Raw genomic sequence first — 27,618 nt, forward strand, 5'->3', positions numbered from 1 at the left:
TATGCCCTCTAGAGTCTAGAGTGTACACCTCAAGGTAAGGTAGAGTGCATTGGTCGCGTTGCAGCGCCCGCACTGATCTATCATTAATTAACAAAGAACTGCACAAATTGGACACTCGCTCCTCAGCAGAGGTGAAGGGCACACACACACACGCAGGCAAGGTAGCCTCGTCGTCACCTGGATAGCCCCTCCCATCTCTGGCCTCAAGATACCAATACCTCAAAATATTAATACCAACTCTGCGCCCCATAACATTACACACCGCTGAAACTACCATTAAGCATTCATATATTAGTAATACATGAATAATGCGAAGGTTTAAACAGGAAGAGCTGCCGGGGTCACCACAAATTCGTAGTCACCACGTCACTACGAAGTTTACATTCTAAATAGTATTTCAAGTCAATGAGTACTTCTTTGATAACTTTACTATTACCGCGTAATAAACAAGTACAGTACCGCAAAATAACGCGTAGTACATGCCAAAAAGAGAGAAGGTCGATTTATTTGCATAAAAAAAGTCACGGAGCCCGATCAGTTCAATGTTTCGTCCCAATCTCGGTGAGGTTGCAACGAGCCAAGACCTAATCTATGTAATCTGTTAAGCCTGGCCACGACTCTTGTCACCAATGAAACTGTCTGACGTCCCCTCCCTCCCCCCTTCCCCCCACCCTTTAACACACACACAAACACACAAGAGTCGGCCGCTTAAAAGAGGAAAACTAATCCGGTTATCGGGGGAGGGGGGTACTTATCCGGCATCATCCATCTGGTAGACTGGGTGTTGCTGTTGATAGCGTTGTTTTGGTTGTCTTGATATGGGTGGAGGAGGAGGTGTGTGTAAGGCGCATATACATCACTTGTTCCTTCACACACACACTCACTAGTCATCCCTTGTTTTTGCCTTTGATCACTTCTAGTTTCTTACTGATTGCACTAACGCACACATTGGTTTCCCATCAATGAATTTTAATGCAGTTTCTTCACATTCAACACATTTTATTTGTATTCAGAAGTAAGATACTGATATCCAATAGCACTTTATTTAACATTTATCAAAATATAATAACTTTTCAAGAAGCCGATGAGGCGTGGAAAATGCCTCTCTCAATATCACACGAGTTATATAACCAGCCACTCTAAACCAGTATTTACAAGCTCATAAAACATATTTCTGTCGCTGCTGTTGTGTTGGGTCACACTGGACGACCCCTGGACTGGCCCAGGCCGCCCATGACCCTCAGGAGCGCTACCCGCCCCCCACACAGAACCCATGCGTGAGACCTGCTGGGGCGCGGAGGGTGACCAGAGGCGTGAAGGGGGGAAGAAGAGGAGGAGGGCGAGGCCGCACCTGCTTGGAGAAGACTGCGATGTCCTCGTTGAAGGACTCTGAGGAACATACGTCTCCGCCCGCCACTCCTGGTTCTCGAGGGGTGCAGGTGGCCAACTCACACTTCTCGAAGATCAGCGCCAACAGGGGAAACAACGGGTGCCTGCCGGGAGAAGACAGTGTTAATACATACTAGTGGAAGATTACAAGTCAGCTGCATTTACATTTCATGAGTAAATACCACACGGGAGGATAACACTACATGGGAAGATGATTAACTATATTATTCTCCAACACACTGAAAGGGAGGATAACTCACTACATGGAAGGAGATCTCAGTACGCTGGAAAATATAACACTACACAGAAAAATATAACTTAATGTGGACATTTATATGGATACAACACGGATTAAAATTTCTGCCGCTTTAGAACAGTGCCATCTCGCTGTTTCAATATATATATTTAGACTTAAAAGAGCATAAGTTTGGTAAGAGAAAAAATTCCACGCCTTATTCAGACGTTCTTAATGCACATATATTTTAGAAGACTGCACCTCATTCAAATTACTTTTTTGACTAGGAAAACAATTATCAGGCAAATGTAATTTAAGTTTAATTAATTAAGTAACACGATGATAAAGGAATGCTTTTGTTTTATGTCTAGAAATTTAACACAGTTCAGTAAATATATAAAATAAGCTACATAATTTAAGGAAAAAATTCTGTGTATCTCAGGACATTCAGAATATTATTAGAATATCAGCATAAATCTTACGCATTGACACCGTAATTGATAAAAATTCTTTAAATCCCAAAATAATCTTGACGCGAAAAGCCAGTCATTCGCTCCCAACCACTATTAAAAAGCAGAGATTTACCCCTGCTGGTGCTCACACACACACCCCTCCCCCCCCCCACACCCCCGTATCACTCCAGCAGGGTAATCCAAGCTGTTAATCGCCAGTCAAGGGCTTCGCTGGCCGCACGCCCTCCTATGGCCTCCTCAATATCAATCCTGGTTGCTTTTCCCCCCACCTCTTGTGCCTTGCTTTACCCCCCCCCTCGGCACATCATTTTCCCCCCAGATGAAACCCGTCATATTACACCATAAAAATCCGTTCATTTACCTCACGTTAAGGGGATGGGGGGGGGAGGGTTTGTAGGAGATAAAAGGCGTTACTGCCCGCTCAATAATTTAGTTCGCTCTAAGCCCACTATCATATAAAAATGAAAACATCTTATCGCTTGGGATGGAGTTTTTAATTCCGGTGGAACGACTGAGTTTTTCGGCATAACGGACAAACAAAACTATATACATCTCCTGCCACACCACTCAAGTCTTACTGCCTCATTCATCATGGGGTCAACAGCAGGTCCCGAAGAGTGAGAAAGAGGGGGGAGGGGGAGCAGAGAGAGCGCAGGAGAGGCCGACGATGAAGCCATTAAGACGTCTGGTAGTGACTGGCTCTTGTGTTCCAGTGACACCCTCAGCTGGGAGCAAGGTGGTGTCAGCAGCACCCGCCAGGGACACCTCACGCGTGATGAGGGACAGGAAGCGCACCTATGATACATGCATCCAGCACGGTGAAGTCCAGCACGGTGAAGGGCATTCACGATGACCGATACACTGTGAGGTGCATCCACGGTGAGCAGGTATGAACGGTGACCGGTATCCGGTAAGACGTGGACAGGGAGTGGCACACGAGTCATCAACACTACAAGAGCCATCGACGGAGTAGTACAGGAATCATCAACAGTACACGAATTATTAAGAGAAGGCAGCACACGAGGCATCTAGGATGAGCGGTACACGAAGAGAGGGGTAGTACACGGACAAAGACATATATAGTGAACGGTAAACATAAAAATATTACGGGCTCACTATAGCCGTGCTACATGGAAATTTTGTTCCGAGTAGCTGAATCTAAAACAACATCTAGAAGTCACAGTCAGCGGTACACGAGGAGAGAAGCAGCTACAGTCAGCGGTACACGAGGAGAGAAGCAGCCACAGTCAGCGGAACACGAGGAGAGAAGCAGCTACAGTCAGCGGTACACGAGGAGAGAAGCAGCCACAGTCAGCGGTACACGAGGAGAGAAGCAGCTACAGTCAGGGGTACACGAGGAGAGAAGCAGCCACAGTCAGCGGTACACGAGGAGAGAAGCAGCTACAGTCAGCGGTACACGAGGAGAGAAGCAGCCACAGTCAGCGGTACACGAGGAGAGTAGTAGCCACAGTCAGCGGTACACGAGGAGAGAAGCAGCCACAGTCAGCGGTACACGATGAGAGAAGCAGCCACAGTCAGCGGTACACGATGAGAGAAGCAGCCACAGTCAGCGGTACACGAGGAGAGAAGCAGCTACAGTCAGCGGTACACGAGGAGAGAAGCAGCCACAGTCAGCGGTACACGAGGAGAGTAGTAGCCACAGTCAGCGGTACACGAGGAGAGAAGCAGCCACAGTCAGCGGTACACGATGAGAGAAGCAGCCACAGTCAGCGGTACACGATGAGAGAAGCAGCCACAGTCAGCGGTACACGAGGAGAGAAGCAGCCACAGTCAGCGGTACACGAGGAGAGAAGCAGCCACAGTCAGCGGTACACGAGGAGAGAAGCAGCTACAGTCAGCGGTACACGAGGAGAGAAGCAGCCACAGTCAGCGGTACACGAGGAGAGTAGTAGCCACAGTCAGCGGTACGAGGAGAGAAGCAGCCACAGTCAGCGGTACACGATGAGAGAAGCAGCCACAGTCAGCGGTACACGATGAGAGAAGCAGCCACAGTCAGCGGTACACGAGGAGAGAAGCAGCCACAGTCAGCGGTACACGAGGAGAGAAGCAGCCACAGTCAGCGGTACACGAGGAGAGAAGCTGCCACAGTCAGCGGTACACGAGGAGAGTAGCAGTCACAGTCAGCGGTACACGAGGAGAGAAGCAGTCACAGTCAGCGGTACACGAGGAAAGTAGTAGCCACAGTCAGCGGTACACGAGGAGAGTAGCAGTCACAGTCAGCGGTACACGAGGAAAATAGTAGCCACAGTCAGCGGTACACGAAAAGCATGGATGAATATCAGGAAAAGGTGAAAGAAAAAAATATTTGGGCTAAGAGCAAGAGGTGACGAAAAAACAAACAAATAAGTAATAAAGATGGGCAATGAAGCAAATAAATAATAAAGACGAACACTGAATCAATTATGAAAATAAACATTAATAAAAGTGTATATTATTCACATGAAAAAGGGCTGAAACAATTTGTAAAGAAAAAGGCGGTACAAAACACCACCCATCAAAAAGAAAACGACAAAGGTTAGACTACACACAACATAGCCTAGGCTGCACAGCGTCAACATCAACAAATAATCTAGACTAGCCCAGGTAAAAAAAAAACGAGCGAAACCCGCCATATATAAATATCCAAGTGCAGAAAGCAAATTTTACCTTTTCCTCTCCAACGATCGGTTTTATTCCCTAACAACCACTTCCCAGGGATAACGATCCAGCCACCACACGACGAGCGACAAGACGAGCGCGCACACTTCGAAAATCCCCCACGCCTTATCTGATTCCCAAGGTGATAAATCTTATGTCGCGCTTAATTAAATACAAAACTGCCAGGAGGTTAAAAAAAAAAAAGGGTTTCAGCCGACAGTCACAAGCTGTCAAACTAACATGTACAAAAACACGTCGGTGACAGACACGAGACAGGAGGAGGGGACATGTCTCATGGTTTTGGAAATGCTTGATGGGAGAGGGGGGGGGGGGCGGGAAGAATGGGCCAGATCATTCTCCAATACCCTCCCCCCCCATCCCAATAGCAGGTGAGAGGAAGAGGAAAGATAATGAAAATAATGCTTGAGGGGGGTAGCTTATCCCCCAATACACCTTCATCCCGTCAGTAACAGGTGAGAGGGAGAAGCTGGAGGTTAGAGGATAGATAAGGCGTGAGAACAGTAATAAAAACAAAGCATAAATCACTCTGAATAGAGAGGGGGGGGGAGGATACCAAGCACGTTACCTCGCGGTGACGTCGGCTGTTTGTGTCCTAGTCAGCTGTTGCGATTGTCGATGTATGGCCTCTGGTTTACTACCAGTTCTTCATTAAATACAAATGATAAACTTCGTCAACTTTCCGGACGACAAGATCAGTTTGGAAGAATAGTAAATACCACCTTCTTTAATCTGTATTAATTTATATAAATCTAAAAACTGTACTCTCCATTACACAGTTTTCTCTGCCCTACAACACTTTACTGTACCCTCTTCCATAATTCTGCACCTCAGTTAATCTTCCTCTACTCTACAGCATTTCGCTGTACTCTCTGCCACATTGCAGCACTTCACTATACCCGCCTGCATCTTCCAACATTTAATTGTACAATCCTCCATCATCCAGCACTGTAAGTACTCTCCTCCATCTTCCAGCACCTCACTGTCAATTCTCCGTCATCGCACTCCTCCAGCAGGTGAACTCACTCCCACGATGAGAAAGTCTTTGGAGCAGGACGGGGATCGAATCCCTCCCATCATCAACCTAGACCATTCTCGACGTTGAGCGACTCACTTTGGCGTCCTGTCTGAGCAGAGAGTCGACAAGGAACAATCAAGACTCCGTCAACACCTGAGTTATCGCTCCAGACGATGGTCCTTCACACGTTAACCCATCGCTAAGGTTACCTCAACGGCCGTCAACAGCAAGTGAGTGAGTGACCTATTGTGCGCTCCCTTGCACTCTCTGCTCGGCCTCCGTGCCCTTTGCAGGGGTTGTTTGGGTAATAAACCAGCAGATAACAGGAACAGTTAACTTGAAGAGCGACAAAGGAGTGAATATTATTAGAAAACAGGTGTAGGGAGTTAGTTAAGTGAAGCGTTCGTTGGGAGATAGAGTACACACATTATACAAATAAGTAGTAGCACTTTAGACGAGGAGAAAATGGAGTTTTCTCAGGAAGTTGTATAACAGATGAAAGAAGTGGTATTCTTGATGAAAGCAGTGGTAGATGTGATAAGAGTGGGAGTAAGACACAGCTCTTATGATAAAGGAGTCTGGCGTAGGGTTAAATTCAGACACAGGAAAAATGCATGGGGAGGAAATAGGCACCAGGACACCAAGTAACAGCCCAACAAAAACACGACGAATGGCCCGACCCGTCTGTGCTCCTCTTTAAGTGTTCATGTTTTTAACTCCTCAGCATTGTTTTTGTATTGTTTCTGCTCCCTTTACGAAGGGTCATAAAAGAGACTTGAATCTCTCGTAACCCTCTTCTTGCAACCCTACTCTCCTCCTTACCCTCTAGACGTCAACTTTACAACATCTCTAACAACCTGAAAGACGGCTACACTTTGCAACCCTGTTAAACACCAGCTACAACCTTTCCACTTCACTTTCTAAGCCTACTGAACACTACACCTTAAACCCCACTCCACACACACACACAAGAGTTTTAAGACAGCACTACACCAATTTCAGCAGAGCCATTTACCAAAAAGTTATCAATGCATTCTTATAAATCTTTCAAATTAATTAAACGAAATCTCCATAAAAGGACTCCAAGATATGCCTAAAATACACTCCTGCACACGTACGCACTCACTCACTCACTCTACACTAGAGGCCCTCGAGCTATGGAGTCCACCCTGTTCTCCGCACTCACTCTTTTCCCAAATTACCTCTAGTCCATATTCGGGAAACCCTGACCACTGGTGACTTATGCCCTTGCCTTCCAAGGAGGGTGGTTCGGCCTGGGGGAGGTAGAGGGTAAAAGGAAGATTGGGAGAGGCAAGGGGTCAAGGGAAGAGTTGAGAGTGAAGGGATAATGGAAAGACTGGAGGAGTTAAGGGGATAAAGGCATGGAAGGCTGGAGGAGGTAAGGGATAAAGGAAAGGCTTGGGAATAAAGGAATGAAGAAGATGAGGCTGTAGAAGATAAGGAATAAAGGAAAAACTGCATGATAAGGGATAGAGGAAAGACTGCGAGATAAAGAATAGAGGAAAGACTGCGAGATAAGTGATAATGGGAAGACGGGAAAAGCCTTGAGCAGCAGACGAAAGGGGGGGGGGGGAAGAAAATGCCCAGAGAAGCAGACAAGGCGAGTAATAACCAAGAGAAACGGACGGAAGAGGGGGAGAAACTCCCGAGAAACAGATAAGAGAGGAAGAAAGCCAAGAGAAGTAGACAATATATGGGGAGAAAGCTTAGAAAAGCAGACAAAGATGGGGGAGAAAGCCCAGAGAAGGCAAGAGGGGGAGATACAGTAACCCAGAGAAGCGGACGGGAAAGGGGAACAAGTTAAGATAAGTGAATGCGAGTTGGGAAGAAGACCCAGAAAAGCGGACAAGAGCGGGGGAAGGGGAGACAAAAAATGAACAGAAGACGAGGACAAAGCCAGAGTAGCGAACGGAAGTGTGGGGAGGGGGGGGGGGGGTTAACACCCCCCAAAAAAAATGCGAACAGGAGGGGATACAGACCTAGAGAAACGGACGAGTTGGAGGAGCACACTAAGAAAAATGAAGAAAAATGAAAGACAATAAGCATGGCAAACAATACACAATTCCTACACCGTGTAACCGAGAAACAACACGACGCATAATTAGATATCCAAAGTCCAAAGATATCACAACTAATGACAGCAATTATAAAAATATAACAAAAACAAAAAATCAAATAAAAACAATATATAAAACAACAAAACAACAGTAATAATATAATAAAAACATATAAGCGTATTTAACACAAATGATTGATAAAGATGAGCTTTAAAAACCGTATTCACTACCGATCGCCTTGTGAGCAATATAAACAAAGATCATTAGCAAAAGAAATATCACCAGTAAATAATGGGAGATCGAATAATAAAACGCGAGACTACAGAACAGCGGGTGACACTGGTAAAGGTTTATGGCCAGAGGGGGGAGAGAACTGGGCAATTAGAATCACAGAAACAGGGGAACATGGACCAGGTGACGAGGGAGACAGTCATTGAACTCTGGGAACATGGAGACAGCCACTGAACACTGGGAACATGGACCCAGTCACTAAACAATGGGAACCTGGAGCCAATCACTGAACACCCGGAACATGGAGCCAGTCACTGAGCATTGGGAACATGGGGGCCCGTCACAGAACACTGAGAACATGGAAATAGTCATTGAACACTGGGTACATGGAGACAGTCACTGAACACCAGGAACATGGACCAGGGGGACAAAGAAGCAAGACAGAACAATGGGAACAGACAGCCACTCACTGAACACGAGGAACATGAAGCAGACGACAAGGGAGTAAGTCACTTAACAATGAAAGTATGACACAGATGACAAGGGAGCCAATAACTGAACACGGAACATGGACCAAGTAGAGAGGAAGCAAGACACTGAACAATGAAAGTATAACACAGACGGCAAGGGAGCCAATAATTGAACACGTGGAACGTCGCACAGGTGACAAGAGAGTAAATACACAAGAACACAGAACGCTGATGAAATATGAAAAAAATAAAGATGTACTGTAATTACAAGAAAGAGGTCAATAACAAATGAATGAAATGGAAGCAGTGTTAATAAAAAGAATGACTAGAACAAATAAGGAAAGATGGCTATAATACGAATTAAAAGATAACAGATCAAAGTTAATATAAATACATGTAAAATATATCCACATCATGAGCTACCGGTACTGAAAAACAGCGTTTAGAATAACAAAGATAAATTACATAAATAAAAAATATACCGTATCTAAAATAACGCAATAACAGTAAAAAATTAATACTGTACTAAAAAAATGCATACATTACAAAAAAAAAATAATTGAAATATTAACTGAAATAGTACAAGTTACAAAATAAAATAAAAGCGAATAAAAATTAAAAATAAGTAATAATAATTAAATCATCCACTCTTTCACGTGAACAAAAGAGGAGTGAGAGGGAGGGAGGGAGAGAGAGAGAGAGAGAGAGAGAGAGAGAGAGAGAGAGAGAGAGAGAGAGAGAGAGAGAGAGAGAGAGAGAGAGAGAGAGAGAGAGAGAGAGAGAGAGAGAGAGAGAGCGAATGCAGAGAACAAAACAAAGACAAGAGAAAAAGTCATAGAATAACCAAAGGATGCTCACATACAAAGGAAGTGGAAGTAGCAATAAGATGAAGTCAATTTGGATATCCTGCAGAATTCTAAATTTAATTGGAAATTAGTCAATAATACGTAACCTTGCGGTTACCTTGTGATGATTTCGCAAGGTTGTCGATTTACCTAAAAATTTACGTCGACGATAATTATGGCACAGGAAACAATATGAAACAAGAATTATACCACAAACGGAAGTTACATTGCCAACCATAATCCTAATATCGCAAATAAGAATTACGATACAGTACCGCAAAATATAGCAAAGGCTGCTACAAAAACAACCAACGAAAATTACAACACCAAGAACCATAATTCAAGTACTGTACCATAACGCTGACTATGTAATACTATAGTTCCTTAGTGCGCTATTTCGTTAAGGATAAACTGTTAATGAAAAAGCATTCCAGATCACTAACTCTGTATCACTGGCCACAGCATATAATTTACAAACGAAGCCGCATTATATAATAATCCTACATCCTTATCCAGATCTTATATTTATCTTTCAAACGAAGTCTATATATAACCGCAAATAACGAAGTCATATAACCTCAAATTCTATTCATATCATCCAAGAGCGCACGCAAGTATATTTTAAACGTGCAAAGTTAGGCTTATATACAACGCTATCCAAGTACCTGTAACTTGTAATTCAACAGCACTGCGTTATACATACAATGATGTTTAAGCACCAGCTAAATAATTAAAAGCCTAATAGCGCAAAGATTGCATAACAATTATACAACAGTATCCAGACAGTTACAGCCCTGCTCCCGTGCCAGGTAAGTCCTCTACGGGCTCACCATAGCCCGTGCAACTTGGAATTTTTTGTTCCGAGTAGCTGAATCTAAAACAAAAACATCTAGATCATATAATAATCATCCAATGCCAGGAAGATTATTTAGTTATCCTTCTACGCCGTTCAACGCTGCCATCAAACCCTTGTAGCGATCAAACAACGATAGAATAATACCTTGACACTTACCGGCATCAGTTCCGCAGTACCATGCCTTTTAATGTACCAAACCTAAAAACAGTTAACACCAAAGTTGCAATTTTTATAAATTTGTCGAAGTAAATCTTAGCCTTCCAGCAGCCGAAGTCAGCCATTATGGAAACCGAGCGACGCACCCCTGCCGTCACCAAGCACATAGGGAAACACACGCGCACGCACGCACGCACGCACGCACACGCACGCACGCACGCACACACACACACACACACACACACACACACACACACACACACACACACACTTGGAATATTTATGCAGGGCCCCGTTGCGGCCGACGATAATCCAGGGCCTTCCGGAATCTATGGATTTAACACGCCGGGAATTGCACTTGGAGAATCCATTTATCACGGCCTATAAATAAAGAAGAATAACCAACTACAACACTGCTTACAGAAGTTCCTCTCCTACCGCTCGCAGAATGATTAGGCCATAAACATAGCACACACACACCGTGTATTATATATATATATATATATATATATATATATATATATATATATATATATATATATATATATATATATATATATATATATATATATGTCGTACCTAATAGCCAGAACGCACTTCTCAGCCTACTATTCAAGGCCCGATTTGCCTAATAAGCCAAGTTTTCATGAATTAATGTTTTTTCGTCTACCTAACCTACCTAACCTAACCTAGCTTTTTTTGGCTACCTAACCTAACCTTACCTATAAATATAGGTTAGGTTAGGTTAGGTAGGGTTGGTTAGGTTCGGTCATATATCTACGTTAATTTTAACTCCAATAAAAAAAAATTGACCTCATACATAGAGAAAAGGGTTGCTTTATCATTTCATAAGAAAAAAATTATAATAAATATATTAATTCAGGAAAACTTGGCTTATTAGGCAAATCGGGCCTTGAATAGTAGGCTGAGAAGTGAGTTCTGGCTACTAGGTACGACATATATATATATATATATATATATATATATATATATATACATACACATGTCGTACCTAGTAGCCAGAACGCACTTCTCGGCCTATGCAAGGCCCGATTTGCCTAATAGGCCGAGTGATTTTCTTTATATTCAAAGAATTGCTTCCAATTGGTTTATTTGAATTATTATTATTGTATTTTCTTAAGAACATAAATTATTGACTTAGTTATGTTAGTTTAGGTTAGGTTAGGTAGGGTAGGTTAGGTTCAGTCACATATCAACGTTAGTTTTAACTCAAATAAAATAAAATGAACTCATACATAATGAAATGGATAGGTTTTTCATTTCGCAAGAAAAAATTAGAAAAACATAAATTCAGGAAAACTTGGCTTATTAGGCAAATCGGGTCTTGCATAGCAGCCCGAGTACGACGTTCTGGCTACTAGGTACAACATACAGCATATATATATATATATATATATATATATATATATATATATATATATATATATATATATTAAATAAATATAAATATATATATATATTATACATAAACATAAATATATATATTATACAGTAACATATATATTATACATAAATATATATTATACAGTATATATAAACAAATATACATACAAACGCACGTCTCAGTATATGTGGAAGATACACAAAAACTCATGTTTATATCCTCTCACAAATTTTACGACAAACATCAGGAGCTTGAGAGAGTGAGGGAGGGCCGCTATGACCAATTCCTCCCAGCCCTTAATGGTAAATTACACAGCGACATCAGTCCGCTAACTTTACACACCACTCACGCACATGTACACAAGTAAGGCGGCACTTCACCCTACCGCCGGTGACAATAATATATTTATGAATCTTACGGCTAAAGTACAATTTCCCGGGTGAATTTTATACCAAGTTCGGCGACGGTCCCGCCGTAGAAGGGCGAGCGTCATCAGTCGTGGACGCGGCATGTACACCCCGCTTATCTAGGGCATTGAAACTTGCAAGACAAACACACACACACACACACACACACACACACACACACACACACACACACACACACACACACACACACACACACACACACACAAATCAAAGATTTGCCGAGTTAAAGGATCACAATGCCATTATTTATCAGAATATTTAGATGTGTGACTGCATTTACAACGTAAAAATAATATGAACAGTTCGAGGATCTGTGTGTCCGGCCATTGTCGGCGGTGGGCGTTGCTGAATTGGAGCAGCCATTTTTGTTCAAAAATATTACCAGCAATATTTGGATTATACAAATAAATAATAAATAAACGAACGCCGAAAGTTTATCCTAATTCAAATTTGGCTACTTGACCTATAAATGTAATTTCATAAATGGCTGTATATATATATATATATATATATTGTATCATCTACAAAATACAGTACACAAGATCATCCCGGGCCTCATTTACTTTATGACAGGAATTTCAAATATTTCTTTCAGGCGCAGATACTCTTAACCCGAGAAAGCCGGTCTCCGTGGCGGCCAACCTACATGCCGTCCAAGACACGTTAACCAAATCATGGAAGACTTAAAAAGTACAGCAGACTCACTCCACATCTAGTTATCGTATCCAACGCCACACAACTTTAACAAATAGCAAAAGTAGAGAAAAAAGGAACATGATTTTTTCCCCCTCACTTGGGCCAAATATCTCCATTATAAGAGACTCGGGTATAGGTCTTCAGTTTGGATTTTAAAGCTGTAAACACGATTCCTAGGTCTGATACCTGCCTATAAAGCCGATACTGGCGACGCAACGCGAGGATAATTTTGATAACGATGCCTTGCCATCCCCGCACTACCAACACCTCTACCGCCGCTAACACCTGACCTCTCTCCCTTTCTCAGCGCCACACTATGTAATTCTGCGAGTTTTAGTGTTGCAATTATTGACGGATATTACGGTAGCATACACCACTCACCAGTTGTGAATCATGTTCGATCACGAAGACCAGGATTGCCGGGAACATCAAACGGAAGGAGGAATGCGGCCATTTTAGCAATGAAACTTTAGACTGTAATACGCACGCTTTCACATGTATCCATTCTTCCTCAAAATTCGACTGTTAACCTGACTGGGAGACTTCTGTTTGAACTTGAGTGAATCCTAAGCTAAACCAGACGAGTAAATACGAGTGAACGGCTAGGAATGACTGTGCGGGTCCCTGCTAACATCTCTCCATTCTTCCCACCACTTACTACTTATCACGGATTTCGTCCATGACTCGCTCGAGATCTGCTCTTTTTTGGGTATTTGGATTTCCAAAGCGGTTTTATAAATTCGTAGCATTAAGGGAGGCTGCAGAAAGTGCGGACAATTGGATAATCATGGAGCCCCTTTCATGCCATTATTTCCTTGATGTAAACAATTTAAGAAGAACCGGGTGTGAGACTCATTGTCACGCCAGAATTGAGGATTTTTTTTCTCTCGTGCTTCGTGGATTAATGTGCATTAGAGAAGAGGATGGTCCAAAGACTTAATTATAGGCTAAGTTATCTCGTGGTGTTTTTTTATTGACTTATATGCAAATTTAAACTCTACGCAATTTTACTGTACATTTCTCCAGCCGATAAAACGCTAATACGGAATTGGGTTAGTATATATATATTTTATTTTCTTCCCCTTCTAAGTTAATGCTCTAATGTCTGAGGCATCTCAGAATTTATTATTACCGAATAAAATAATTATTTATTAAAATAAGAAATAACACAATCACATACCGCTACCAATGATCAACTTTTATAAACCAAGAGTAAGATTAACCCCGCACTAGGCGGAACACTGCGTTGTATCGCAATAATTTGCTTACTATGTATTTGATATATCTACCACCATCGTCACCTGAAGTACCACTACCATCATTGTCACCTGCATCGTCTTTACCACCATCGTCACATGCATCATTTGGTCTACGGTGTTTGGCTATTAGTAACGTCATGAACACCATCGCCATTATCGTTGCTGCATCTATATATATATATATATATATATATATATATATATATATATATATATATATATATATATATATATATATATATATATATATATATATATATATATATTATATATATATATATATATATATATATATATATATATATATATATATATATATATATATATATATATATATATATATGTGTGTGTGTGTGTGTGTGTGTGCTCTTTACCACAACTATAGATACTATCTTCAGTGTAAACACACATCACGTAAACTAATATCCACTGACAATGCGCCTATCACCATTATCGACGTTACTACACTCTCGCCTTCACTGTACACATATCAACACTACTGTCACTATACACCCATCAACATCACTGTCACCGAGCACTATCACCATCGTCGTCGCTACATATATCACTATCGTCGTCACTACATATATCACTATCGTCGACACTACACATATCACCATCGCCGACACTGTACACATCACCATCGCCGACACTGTACACATCACCATCGCCGACACTGTACACATATCACCATCGCCGACACTATACATCTCACCTCCGCCGACACCGTACACATCACAATTGCCGACACTGTACGCATATCACCATCGCTGACACACTACACAGCAATATCGTCGACACTGTACACGTATCACCATTGTCTCCACTGTTTACATATCACCATGATTATCACTGTAAACACACTATCAATGTTATCAATGTATACATATCAACAGCATTCACTATATACTCGCCACTACCACTGTCAGCGTAGATCAGTCTCCACATTACCATCTATGTCACTGTAGAATACAAACATATCTAGTATCACTGTAGCATTGAGAAGTACAGTGCCGCCTTCACTGTACCCTTTTAGAATAACCACCGTCGCTGTAGCATTCAATATTATCACAAACGTCGCTGTAGCATTTAGAATTACATATAACGTCACTAGCATTTGAAATTACACTTAATGCTACTTTATTATTTAGAATGATTCATCTATTATCACCACCGTGGCAAACACTGCAACTATTTTTCCACTACTAGTGTCGCTGTCTCAGCATCACCATTGCTGGCACTGCGTCTGGCACCATCGTCACCCAATGTATTTCACCATCACTGCCACTCCCTCTATACCAATAAGATCGTTTCTTCGTTTATATTATCACCACAATCGTCATTATAAGCTGTATCATAACACCATCGTCACTGCATCTAAATTACAACCATCCTCGTTATTTCATATATGTATATATACTATATATATATATATATATATATATATATATATATATATATATATATATATATATATATATATATATATATATATATCAGTAATAATTTCACTGTACATCATCACTACTGCTACTGCGTCATATCACCATCATTGGTATTCAGTCTGTATTACCTCTGTTGTTACTGCGTCTATATTACCACCGTTGATACTGTGTCACCATTGTTGTTATTGCATTTATATCACCACTTTGTTACTATCACTACTGTTGTTACTGCGTGTATCACCACTGTTGTTACTGCGTCTATCACCACTGTAGTAACTGCGCCTATCACCACTGTAGTAACTGCGTCTATCACCACTGTTGTTACTGCGTCTATCACCACTGTTGTTACTGCGTCTATCACCACTGTTGTTACTGCGTCTATCACCACTGTTGTAACTGCGTCTATATCACCACTGTTGTTTTACGGCTACATTATCACAGTTGTTCGTTTATATTTTCGTTGTTGTTACTTGTCTTACTATCACCAATTTTATTATTGACTGTATCATCTCCATTGCTAGCCTACTGCGTCGGATCACAACCTCTGTTTCTACGTTTATATCACCATTGTTATACAGTTTTCTATATCATCACTGTTGATACAGTATCTATATCATCATTGTTGATACAGTATTTATTCTATATCATCACTGTTGATACAGTATCTCTATCATCATTGCTGTTACTGCGGCTATATCACCACCGTTGTTTCTATATAATTATTCCTGATATAGTATCAACATAATTATTATTGTCAACGGTGGTGATATAGACGTAGAAACAACGGTGGTAATATAATAATAATGTAATAATAATTAATATATCACCAACGTTGTTTCTGTTTATATCACCACGGTTGATAGTGTCTATAACAGCAATGTTGTTACTGAGCTTATATCACCACCGTTGTTTTTACGTCTATATCACCACTATTGAAATAGTGTATATCATCACTGTTGTAGCTGTGTCTAAGTCCCCATCGTTGCTTCAACGTCTATATCACATTGTTGTTACTGAGTCTATATTACCACCGTTGGTAGGCTACTGCGTCTGTATTACCCCCGTTGGCAGGCTACGGCATCTGTATTACCACCGTTGGTAGGCTACTGCGTCTATATTTCCACCGTTGGTAGGCTACTGTATCTATTACTGCAACCACCGTCACTTGATATGTAGCTATAACATGTGTCAATTTGTATATACAGTATTATAACTTCCATGGTCAGTTTCTGCGTTATTACAATCATTGTCAATTTCTGCATTATCACAATTATGGTCACTATATATTCACAATCATGTTCATTTCAAATACCATAACCTTGAACACTTCGTAGAATTACATCCATTGACACCTTATGCCTGAATAATAACATCCATGGTAAATGACTATAATCCTAACCATGGCCACTATATAATCATAAACATGGTAACTATAATCATAACCAGTCATTATATCATAACTATGGTCACTGTTTTATCATAACCATAGTTACTCTATATCATCTTAACCATGATCATTGTATATATAAAACAAAGGCCGCTATGCCTTTATCAGCATAACCATGGCCACGTTCCACAGGATATATCACCATAAATGTATTCACGATATCAAGGCAATATCCTCATAACTCTGGTCAATCTACATCATTGTATATTAACCATGGTCGATGTCTATATCTTTGCAACCATGGTCTCTTTATATATATATATATATATATGTTAACAACCAGGACATAGACACAATGTTTAAATCACAACCTTGCTCGCTGCCTATATAACAATCATAGTCACTGTCTTCGTCAGGCACTATACCTAGTTATATCACCATCATCGTCGTCACTGAGCTTTATCACCACCACTATCAACACTGCGTATATATATCCACAATCACCACGTCTATATTATCACCATCGTTAGGCCTTATATCACCAGCACACTCATTGCGAATATATCATCACATACTGGACTTATATCACCATCGTTTCCGCGCATATATTATAACCCTTTTCAGTACCTCTATATCAACAACCACAGTTTCGATGCACATCACTACCATTGCACCCACCACTGGTTCAGCGTTACTAGACCCAACCCTACTACTTTAGATATTATCACGACCAATATAGGAACGTTATTTATAATAACGCGACGTTGCTTACGCAAAGCTTTCATCAGTTGCAGTGACTAGCAATAGCTATTAACACTATTCATATTCACATACACAATTAAATCACAACAAAGTTATATATCTATGAGAAAAATCCCTCCGTCTTGCTCCAAAGACTTTCTCACTATTCACATTTATCGCCATAAAAACACTGGTTCCCCAACCACAATATCACATTCGCTAATTTGTAATATGTACCTTCATTCTTCACGGGAAGTTTTTAGGTGTTAGTAACACAGGTATTTCTAAATATGTCCTGTTTTAATTAGATTTCATAGATAAGAGTTCAATTAAAAACTTGTTTTACAAAAATATTACCTTGTATATTTGTTTTTAATTTTAAGCAAAGGCTGAATAATGTAGTTTTATGTACTCTAGGCGATTTGTTACTTTATTAATTTGACAAAATTCTATATATTAATTTTTAATTTTATTAATACTTAATTAAAAAAAATTGAGAGCATAGATGAATTTAAATTGTCAAAATTTTTTATTTAAAAACAAATAATTCAAATGAAACTTATTAAGCTATATTAAACAATATCTTATCTTTTCTCTGAACTTAGATAAAATATTTACATTAATATATAAATGTTACTGATCGATTGTATTTAGTTATTTAATTTAAATGAAGGTTATAAGTGCTATTTTTTAATAAATAAATTGATGAAGAGAGCGAATCAATAATTTACAAAATATATTTAATTTCACAGAGAACGGGAATGTGATCATACGGCTGGACAGAGCCAGAAGAGGCGTGAATATTTGTTCACTATTAGATAGGGAAGGACTCCACGACTATGATATATGAGTTCATTGTTTACACAAGTGAACTAACGACCACTCCCTGCGTGGGTGAGACGTGTGTGTCTCCAGACTCTTGGATCCACAGTAGAGATGTACAGTGGGCGGGGAAGAGAGCTTAGGTGGGCGTAAGAGTGGTGGTGGGCTAGGGTGGGTGGCGGGCGGCGGCAGGCAGGTAGGTGGGTAGCGGTGAAGCAGCGCTGCCTCGCCCGCCGCCACGGGTTACCTGCTTCACCGCCACCATCACGCCCACCCCTTCCTCACGCCCACACCACCGCCCACCTGGCCCTCTCCACCCGAGGATCACGACCATTATGGGTACCGCATGAGGCAGCGATTTAGCCAAGGTTTCTACAGCGACAGAAAGTAATATACCAAATAATAAATACCAAAACTGCTGAGGTTACTTACCCATATATGAGGTCTTTGTCGCGTTTGTGTACGTCGGGCACGGAGCCCATCACGTGGTTTGCCGCCACATGGTTAGAGGCTTGAGAGTGGGCGTACATCGCCGCGTTGTGGGCGGCACCACCCACATGGTTCATGTGGCTCATGAGAGATGGTTGTAAAGCCGCTGCCGCCGCCGCTGTTCGGTGCGGGTCGCCGTACATGTTGGCCACGGTCTCCATACTCGCGCCGCCACCACCGTAGTGCCCCAGCCCGTCGTCGTACTGCGGGAGAACCACGTTACACACCTTACTATAACACTCCACACACACGCATTTTCCTCAGCACTTTGTATCACAATAAAACACTGGTTGGTAACGGGCGGAGAGGCCGCCTGGCTGACCGACTGGACGCTGCCGCACACACTGGGCTCCGCCGCCCACTGCCGCCCACAGACCGACTAGTGGTCAACATGAGGAGAGTGGGGCGGCGGGGCACAACTTACCCTGGCAGGCTGAGCCATGTCAACCAAGAGTACTGTGCTTGCTTCACTCGGTACACCACTACAATGTCGCGCCGCAACAGTCACTACACGCCCACCCGCGCACCGCACTGCACCGTCTAGTACCGCGCCGTACCTGCACCGCGCGTCAACACGTCAATCGACATGAGGCGACTGAGAGCGGAGCGGCGTGCGTGTCCGCCTGTCACTGGACCCCAACTGCTGTCAATCACGCCGCCCGCCGCCACAAATGAATGAGCTGTCACGAGCACCGCCCCGGGGCGCTGCGCACTCCCTCAGTGGGCGGGGCCACGCACCGCATCACGCCCTCGCCCCGCCCTGCATCCAATCACGCTCCGCCCAGATCCCGCCCAGAGCCCGCCCCTAGCCAATAGGCGCCTCCTCCTACATTCCGGGTTCACATGTGAGTTGCTCTTGACGAACCCAAATATAGATTTGATACTTTTTGTGACTGAATTATTATGGATATTTTCGTTTGATCAGCAGTGGATTATTAAGAGCCAGCAATGTGTGTTGGAGTTATAACCCCGCGTGTAGGTAAGGCCAGGTAACGAAAGCGACAGAGCAATGGGAGGAGATGTTGCAACGCTCTGGTGAGGTGGTAGGCTGTGTGTGAGCATCCCCGAGCACAGTGGCCAGTGGGGACACTCCTGCGGCCGGGTGCTGAGGTGATCAGTGCCACACAACCTCCTACACTGACGTGTCACCTCAACCACTGGCACTCACCTCAAGCTGGAAACCTGCAACCCCGCCCTGTCACACTACAAGAACACGCCCACAGCTGTAACAGCCACCAACCTCGCACCACACCTACACGAAGGAGAGACAAGGACTAGTCCAGCCTTCTCACGGCACAAACCACTTTTGTCATCACAACAACAAACTTTAACCCCGCCCACCGCCAACCTTGCTCATCTCTCCAACACCTCCGGGCTACATATGTATGCCTTTAATTCTATCTCTACATACAGATCTTTATTTTCTCACATTAGTGGACAATTAAGGTGGTTCGGGCTCTGTAGGTTGGCCCGTGTATTAGAGGGACATCTTGGTCCTTAACCACAAAAACAATAACACGGTCTGCTTGCAACTTTCATTGACCACAAAACGTAAACACGTGATATTAAATGATTTCATTTTTATGTAACTTACATAATTTATATTTTGTTTATATATACTGTAAATGTGTGTGCGTGTCTGTCATGTTAGAAGTTATGCAGTGTATGCTTTGCGTATTAGTAGGTAATATTTTATAAGAGGCATATTTTTACATTTGTTGTAATCCATAGAGGTGATTCATGAATTGAAGCTAATCTGCGGTTTGTGTTGCTAAGTGGTATTCGCTGTGTTTACAAAGTTTACATTGAAAGTGCATTTGACATTGAAGCATGTCTTTAAATAAATATAGGTCTGATGTGCAGGAGCTGATGGGTCTGATCATGTGTTGAAATGGCGTGATTGGTAGACAGTAAAGATGGATGAAGGATGGTGGGGGTGATTCCCACAACGTTGTCAACACAAACATTGCTTCCACCAGAGTTGGCACCCCACAATGTGGTCACCCCCACAACCTTACCATATCACACTGTCACCCGACTACCTTGTCACCCCATAAACTTATCACCCCACAAACGTAACACCTCACAATGTTGTCACCTCTCAACCTTATTACCCCACAATTTTGTCACCCCAGTACCTTATCACTCCGCAAAGTTGTAACCCCTCAACCCTACCACCCCAAGATGTTGTCACCCCCACAACCTTATCACCAGAATATTTCTTGCCCCCATGACGCTGTTTCCCTCCGCAACATTGCTTTCCCCTACAACGACACTTCTATCCACAATGTTGCTTGGCCCACAACGTTGTTTCCCACACAACGACGTTTTTCCCCACAACGTTGCTTATCCCACAATGCCGTTTTCCCCCACAACGACGCTTACCCAACAACGTCGTTTCCCCCACAGCCTCATCGAATCGCCTCAAGCCCTTTCCTCATTGTTATTTCACGCGTGGAGTCCATTGTTCTCTTGTCATTTTCTCGGTCTTTCGTTAATATCGCTCTTCGCTCCGCGTCCCCCATTCTGTCACGATCTGTGAACCTTATTCATTCCTGTTCATCTCTCTTTACTCCAGTTAACCTAGTTTGGCTCTCCCTGTTATTTGTCTCTGGTTTAATCTTTCCGTGTTGTTTAATCGCGCTCTGTGGCTAGTTTTCTCCGTGTTTAATTGCTCTTTGTGGTTTAGTTTTCCATGTTATTTAATCGCTCTCCGTGATTTGATTTCTGCAGTGTTTGTGATCGCTCCCTGTGTTCCTATCATTTTGTTTGTTTGCTCCTTAAGGAGCAAAAATTTCTTCCGATCTTTACGTTGTTTGCTGAACACAGTTATTCGTTTCGTTGTTAGATTGGACAGAGCACAAATCGGTCAGCGACGTAGAGAAACACCAGTTGAGAATAGAAATGATTAAAGATGACTTTTCGCCCCTAAAATTTACACGCAATATTCAGTAATATCTTCCGTCAGCTTTTCTGTAAAGTTAATATTAGGCGCTCTGTTCGCCATGGTTTTAAATTAAAATCAAATCAAATAAAAAACTTATAAATGAAGTACATTTATAATTTTGTTTACACCAAATTGCAGTACATTACTTACATAAAATATAGTCACAATAACAACATAGCACGTAAACATTATCATTATATGCTGTACAATTTTTATTTAAATTTAACAGTTTTATATGTCATGAAAACAACAAGAATTATGGAGCACTCCAGCCGGCCAGTTGACCCATACCAGCTAGCTCCTGTTTATATACACACTCTCACACCTATATACCTATCCAGTCCTCCCACTCTCACTCATATAAAATACTTATTCAATCCACTCCCTCTCACCGATATACCTATCTAATCCTCTCACCCGTATACCTATTCACACACACACACACATACACATACATACACACACACACACACACACACACACACACACACACACACACACACACACACACACACACACACACACACACACACACACACACACAGATATATATATATATATATATATATATATACATATATATGTATATATACAATCTATCCTCTCCCCGCTCACTTATATCTATCCAATCTACTCCCTTTCACCCATATATCTATCCAATCCTCCCCCCTCACACCCATATATCTATTCTTGAAACCTGTTGAACTGGCATTAAACTTAACTTGTGTGCTCCCGTCGTCGGGCTGGTATTTATCCGAACTTTAAATCAAAAATAGTTTTTTAACTCGTAAAACGTTAAAAGTTTTATACTCAGACACATAACATTAAAAGCTTGCCGCAAAGTTTCATTGACTGAGTTGAAATGAATTTGTAATTTTTGTATCAAATTAATTTGACTAATACTAACTTTTATTTTAGTAATTTTGTGTTTATAAATATTAATATTATTTCAAACATATATTGCTAAAAAGCAAAAATTTTAAGGCAAAATTAAAATTTAAATGTTGATCATACAGTCCATAATTATAATAAATGAATATGTGTTATTCTATTATTATGTCTTTCAAATTCATAAATGTACAGGCATTTATAAATAAAGTTTTCTATTTGATTTGCTAACTCCAAAAAGAGTTCCTTCTCTCTCTCTCTCTGTAGCCTCGCATTACGAAAAGTCTCCAGAGAGCAACACTAAGTCATTACCTGGTATTTCAACAGTTTCCAAAATTATTTTTCCGTGGGTTTTCTGGTGGCGGAAGGCTATAATTGAGCGGAGAGATGGCCCGCTTCCCTAGTATTTTCTTCATGGATCGCATACATCCCACGCCTGCTGAACCATCCATCAGGTGCCTGCTGCAGAATTTCTCACTCCTCGATGCTCACGTGTCTTTATTAGCTCGGTCTTTAATTCTGGCTTTATCGCTGTACTTTACATCTCAATTAGGAAATAAAATTTTATGGCTTTCAGGTGAATTGTGCGTTTGATGCGTGTTTTGTGTGTGTGTGTTTTTACCTTTGGTTTGATGCGTGTTTTCTGTTATGCCTGTGTTTTAACCTTTGGGTTGATGCGTGTTTCATGTTATGCCTGTTTTAACCTTTGGGTTGATGCGTGTTTTCTGTTTTGCCTGTGTTTTAACCTTTGGGTTGATGCGTGTTTTATGTTATGCCTGTGGTCTTACCTTTCATTTGATGCTGGTTTTCTGTTATGTCTGTGCTTTACTTTCATCTCATGCGGGTTTTCTGTTATGTCTGTGTTTTACTTTCATCTGATTCGGGTTTCATGTTTGTTCTTACCTTTTGTTTGATGCAGGTTTTCTTACGTCCATGTTCTCACCTTTCATTATTTACTAATTCTATTGCTTTGTACTTTTTGTTATTTAGTTGTTATTAATACACTTTTTTTGCTATTTACCGTTTAAGAATGCTAACTGACGTATGTGAAATGTTTCTAAAAAATTTAATTCGTTGAATTCTCGCTAATTTTTAGCAATAATTCTTTTTCTCTTTGGTTTACTGATTTATTTTTTTATTTAAATTGGGTTTATACCTAGTATCCTTAATGTTGCAATTGGGTTATCAAATAATTTTAAAGTTAAATTGATTTACCAAGTAATCTTAATGCTAAATTTGGTTTACCGAATATCCTTAATATTAAAATCGGGTTACCAAGTATCATTAATTTTAAATTTGGTTTACCGAGTATCCTTAAATGATAAATTTGTTTTACCGATTATCATTAATGCTAGATCAGGTTTACCAAATATCCTTATCGTTAAATTTTTACTATAAATGTATACTGCGCTCGCGCGCTCACACACACACACACACACACACACACACACACACACACACACACACACACACACACACACACACACACACACACACACACACACACACACATACACACGATAACCACCTAAAACATTCTCAGGGGAATTGATAGGGTGGACAAAGACAAACTATTTAACACGGGGAAGCACGAAGAAGGGGACACAGGTGGAAACTTAGTACCCAAATGAGCCACAGAGACATTAGAGAGAATTTTTCAGTGTCAGGGTAGTTAACAAATGGAATGCATTAAGCAGTGATGTGGTGGAAGCAGACTCCATACAGTTTCAAATATGGATTTGATAGAGCCCAGTAGGCTCAAGGATATGTCCACCAGTTGATAAGCGGGACCAAAGAGCCAAAGCTCAACCCCCGCAAGCAGAACTAGGTGAGTATGCACACACACACACACACATCTATACAGTATATGTATATATGCTAAAGAACAGTATCTAAAGTATTTTCACACAAATTACACGTTACTCATCCATGGAATGTTTATATCGTTCTCTTTGGCGTAAGTACACTCTACTGGAATGTATGATCCTTCCATGAGAGTTTATTCCTGTCTATTTAACTGACACTGATTCTCATTCACAAATCATGGCAATAGTAAGATCGCTTCTTAATGCTTCTTTACAACTTCGTTGCTAATTCCATTGATCAGACATGTATTCAGGAACGAGAATTCGATTCCATTCCATTGCCTCAATATTATTCTCATAGATACATCTGTTTTTGTAGTTTCATTGTTCATCTGCAGCTTTGCATATATTCGTTTATCTATATTTTTAAAAACTTTAGCATCCCACGTACATATTTATGTCAATGTTCTTTGATATATATTGTTTAATATCTTCACACTAATACGTGTTTTTTTTAATATTTTCCCATTGATACATGCTTCTTAATATTTTCGCATTGCAGCATGCTATTTTAATATTTTCGCACTGATGCATATTTTTTTAATGTTTTCACTTTTATGCATGTATTTTTAAATATTTATCAATACTTTACCTTGAGATGATTTCGCGGCTTAGCGTCCCCGCGGCCCGGTCAGGCCTTCTTTTTTTTTAAATATTTTCACATTGCTTTAATATTTTAGCATTAATGTATGCTTTTCTAATATTTTCACATTGATCCATTTTGCACTGTTTTTATCAAGTTAATTTCCCTTTCGCAAATTTGCCGTCAATCTCAATGTAAAATTTGGTCTGCTGTTTCGTACATGTATTAATTTTATATGTATATTCCCACTTGTTTTTATTCTTCAATGTTTTGCTTGTTTTCTAACACTCGTCCTCTTGCTAGGTGCATATCAGTGCATGTATACATGTATTAACTGTTCTTGTATGTGTACATGTATTAACTGTGCTTGTATGTATACATGTATTAACTGTGCTTGTATGTGTACAAATATTAACTGTACTTGTACGTGTACATGTATTAACTGTGCTTGTATGTGTAAATGTAGCAATTGTGTTTGAATGTGTACATGTATTAACTGTGCTTGTATGTGTACATGTATTAACTGTGCTTGTATGTGTACATGTATTAACTGTGCTTGTATGTGTACATGTATCAATTGTGTTTGAATGTGTACATGTATTAACTGTGCTTGTATGTATGCATGTATTAACTGTATTTGTATATGTACATGTATTAATTGTGCTTGTATGTGTACATGTATTACCCTGTGCTTGTATGTGTACATGTATTATCTGTGCTTGTATGTGTACATGTATTACCTGTGCTTGTATGTGTTCATGTATTACCTGTGCTTGTATGTGTTCATGTATTAACTGTGCTTGTATGGTACATGTATTAACTGTGCTTGTATGTATACATGTATTAACTGTGCTTGTATGTGTGTATGTATTAACTGTGTATGTATACATGTATTAACTGTGCTTATATGTATACATGTATTAACTGTGCTTGTATGTGTAATGTATTAACTGTGCTTCTATGTGTAGATGTATTAACTGTGCTTCTATGTGTAATGTATTAACTGCTTGTATGTGTAGATGTATTAACTGTGCTTGTATGTGCAAATGAATTAACTGTTCTTGTATGTGTACATCTAATAACTGTGCTTGTATGTTTACATGTGTGAGGAATGCCTGCAGGTATGTGTACATGTGTGAAGAATGCTTGCATGTATGAGTACATGTGAGAAGAATGCTTGCATATATGTGTACATGTGAGAAGAATACTTGCATGTATGTGTACAAGTGAGAAGAATGCTTTTATATACAATATATGTGTGAGTGTATAAAGTACTCCTATTTGTATGTGTACACGTATAAAGCATATTTTAATGTATAAATGTGGTATATGACACCTTTATTTCTCACTCCATTTTGTATTTAATATTTCTCACCCTTCTTTGACACGTTATGTCTACCCATCTCATATATAATATTTTTCACTCCTCTCTTTTACTCATTTAGAGTTATTTCTCAATTGAAATTGTATTGCTTCTTACTTAACTAATATTTCATAATTATTTCACACTTGACACTAATTTCTAAATTGGTTTCTGAACACGCTCCTCCAGTTCATTCCTCATCTTTGTGACTCTTCAGTTTTCTCATTTCTCCAACTATCTCTTTCTCGTATTTTAATTTTCTCAGTTTTCGTATGGTTTTGTTTCGGTTCTCTTTCTTCTTTTACACTTTCCTTGGTGTATTAAGTTTCCTCCAGTTCTGTTCTGCTGATTCCTTTCTTCCCTTTCACACGTTTTTTTCCTCAATTGATTTGCATCTCTCATTTTTGTTTCCTGTTTATTCCTTCCTCTCTTTCGTCGTCACCCTTATCGCGTTATCCTTTATATTTGACTTGTTTAAGTTTGTTAGTATATTTCATTTTCATTCCTGTTCTTGATATTCACTTTTCACTGCCTATTCTTGTTCATCTTTACTTTCTACTGCCTTTCCTTCCTCATCTTCGCTATCTAAGGCTTTTTGTACCTCTTATTAGCTTTCTCCTATCTACTCTTGACATTCTTCTGATATTCTTTTATCTTAATTCTAATGTCTTGTTTTTCACACGCACGCTTCCAGTTTGTTCAGAATATTAAAATTTAGTTTTCAAATTTGTTTTCTTAATATAAATATTTTTCCCTATTCTTTGTCTTATTGGCTCTTTTTTACAGTCAAATTTTTGCCTCGACGGGTGGGTTTATTGGTCAATGTCACTCATCCTGTGAGTGAACATACCGCCATAGTGACAGTATTGGGCA

At 40.5% G+C, this 27,618-nt stretch overlaps 1 protein-coding gene across 2 annotated transcripts in view; it reads right to left on the minus strand.

Annotated features, from left to right (window-relative positions):
• The window catches only part of LOC123757927 (homeobox protein homothorax), a 96,555-nt gene extending 76,787 nt beyond the window's left edge, over nt 1-19,768 (minus strand). Inside the window, exons 1-3 of one of the 2 annotated variants that reach the window (XM_069338735.1) lie at nt 19,524-19,768; nt 19,043-19,302; nt 1,352-1,493 (exon numbers count right to left, since the gene is read on the minus strand). In XM_069338735.1, coding sequence (XP_069194836.1) covers nt 1,352-1,493; nt 19,043-19,302; nt 19,524-19,541 — 420 coding nt within the window. In that variant the 5' untranslated portion in view covers nt 19,542-19,768. The remainder of the gene's footprint in view (nt 1-1,351; nt 1,494-19,042; nt 19,303-19,523) is intronic. The other variant, XM_069338734.1, reaches the window with a different exon arrangement.
• Between the last annotated feature and the right edge of the window lie 7,850 nt (nt 19,769-27,618).

Source organism: Procambarus clarkii, chromosome 40 (genome assembly GCF_040958095.1).
Source record: "Procambarus clarkii isolate CNS0578487 chromosome 40, FALCON_Pclarkii_2.0, whole genome shotgun sequence".
Lineage (NCBI taxonomy): Eukaryota > Metazoa > Arthropoda > Malacostraca > Decapoda > Cambaridae > Procambarus > Procambarus clarkii.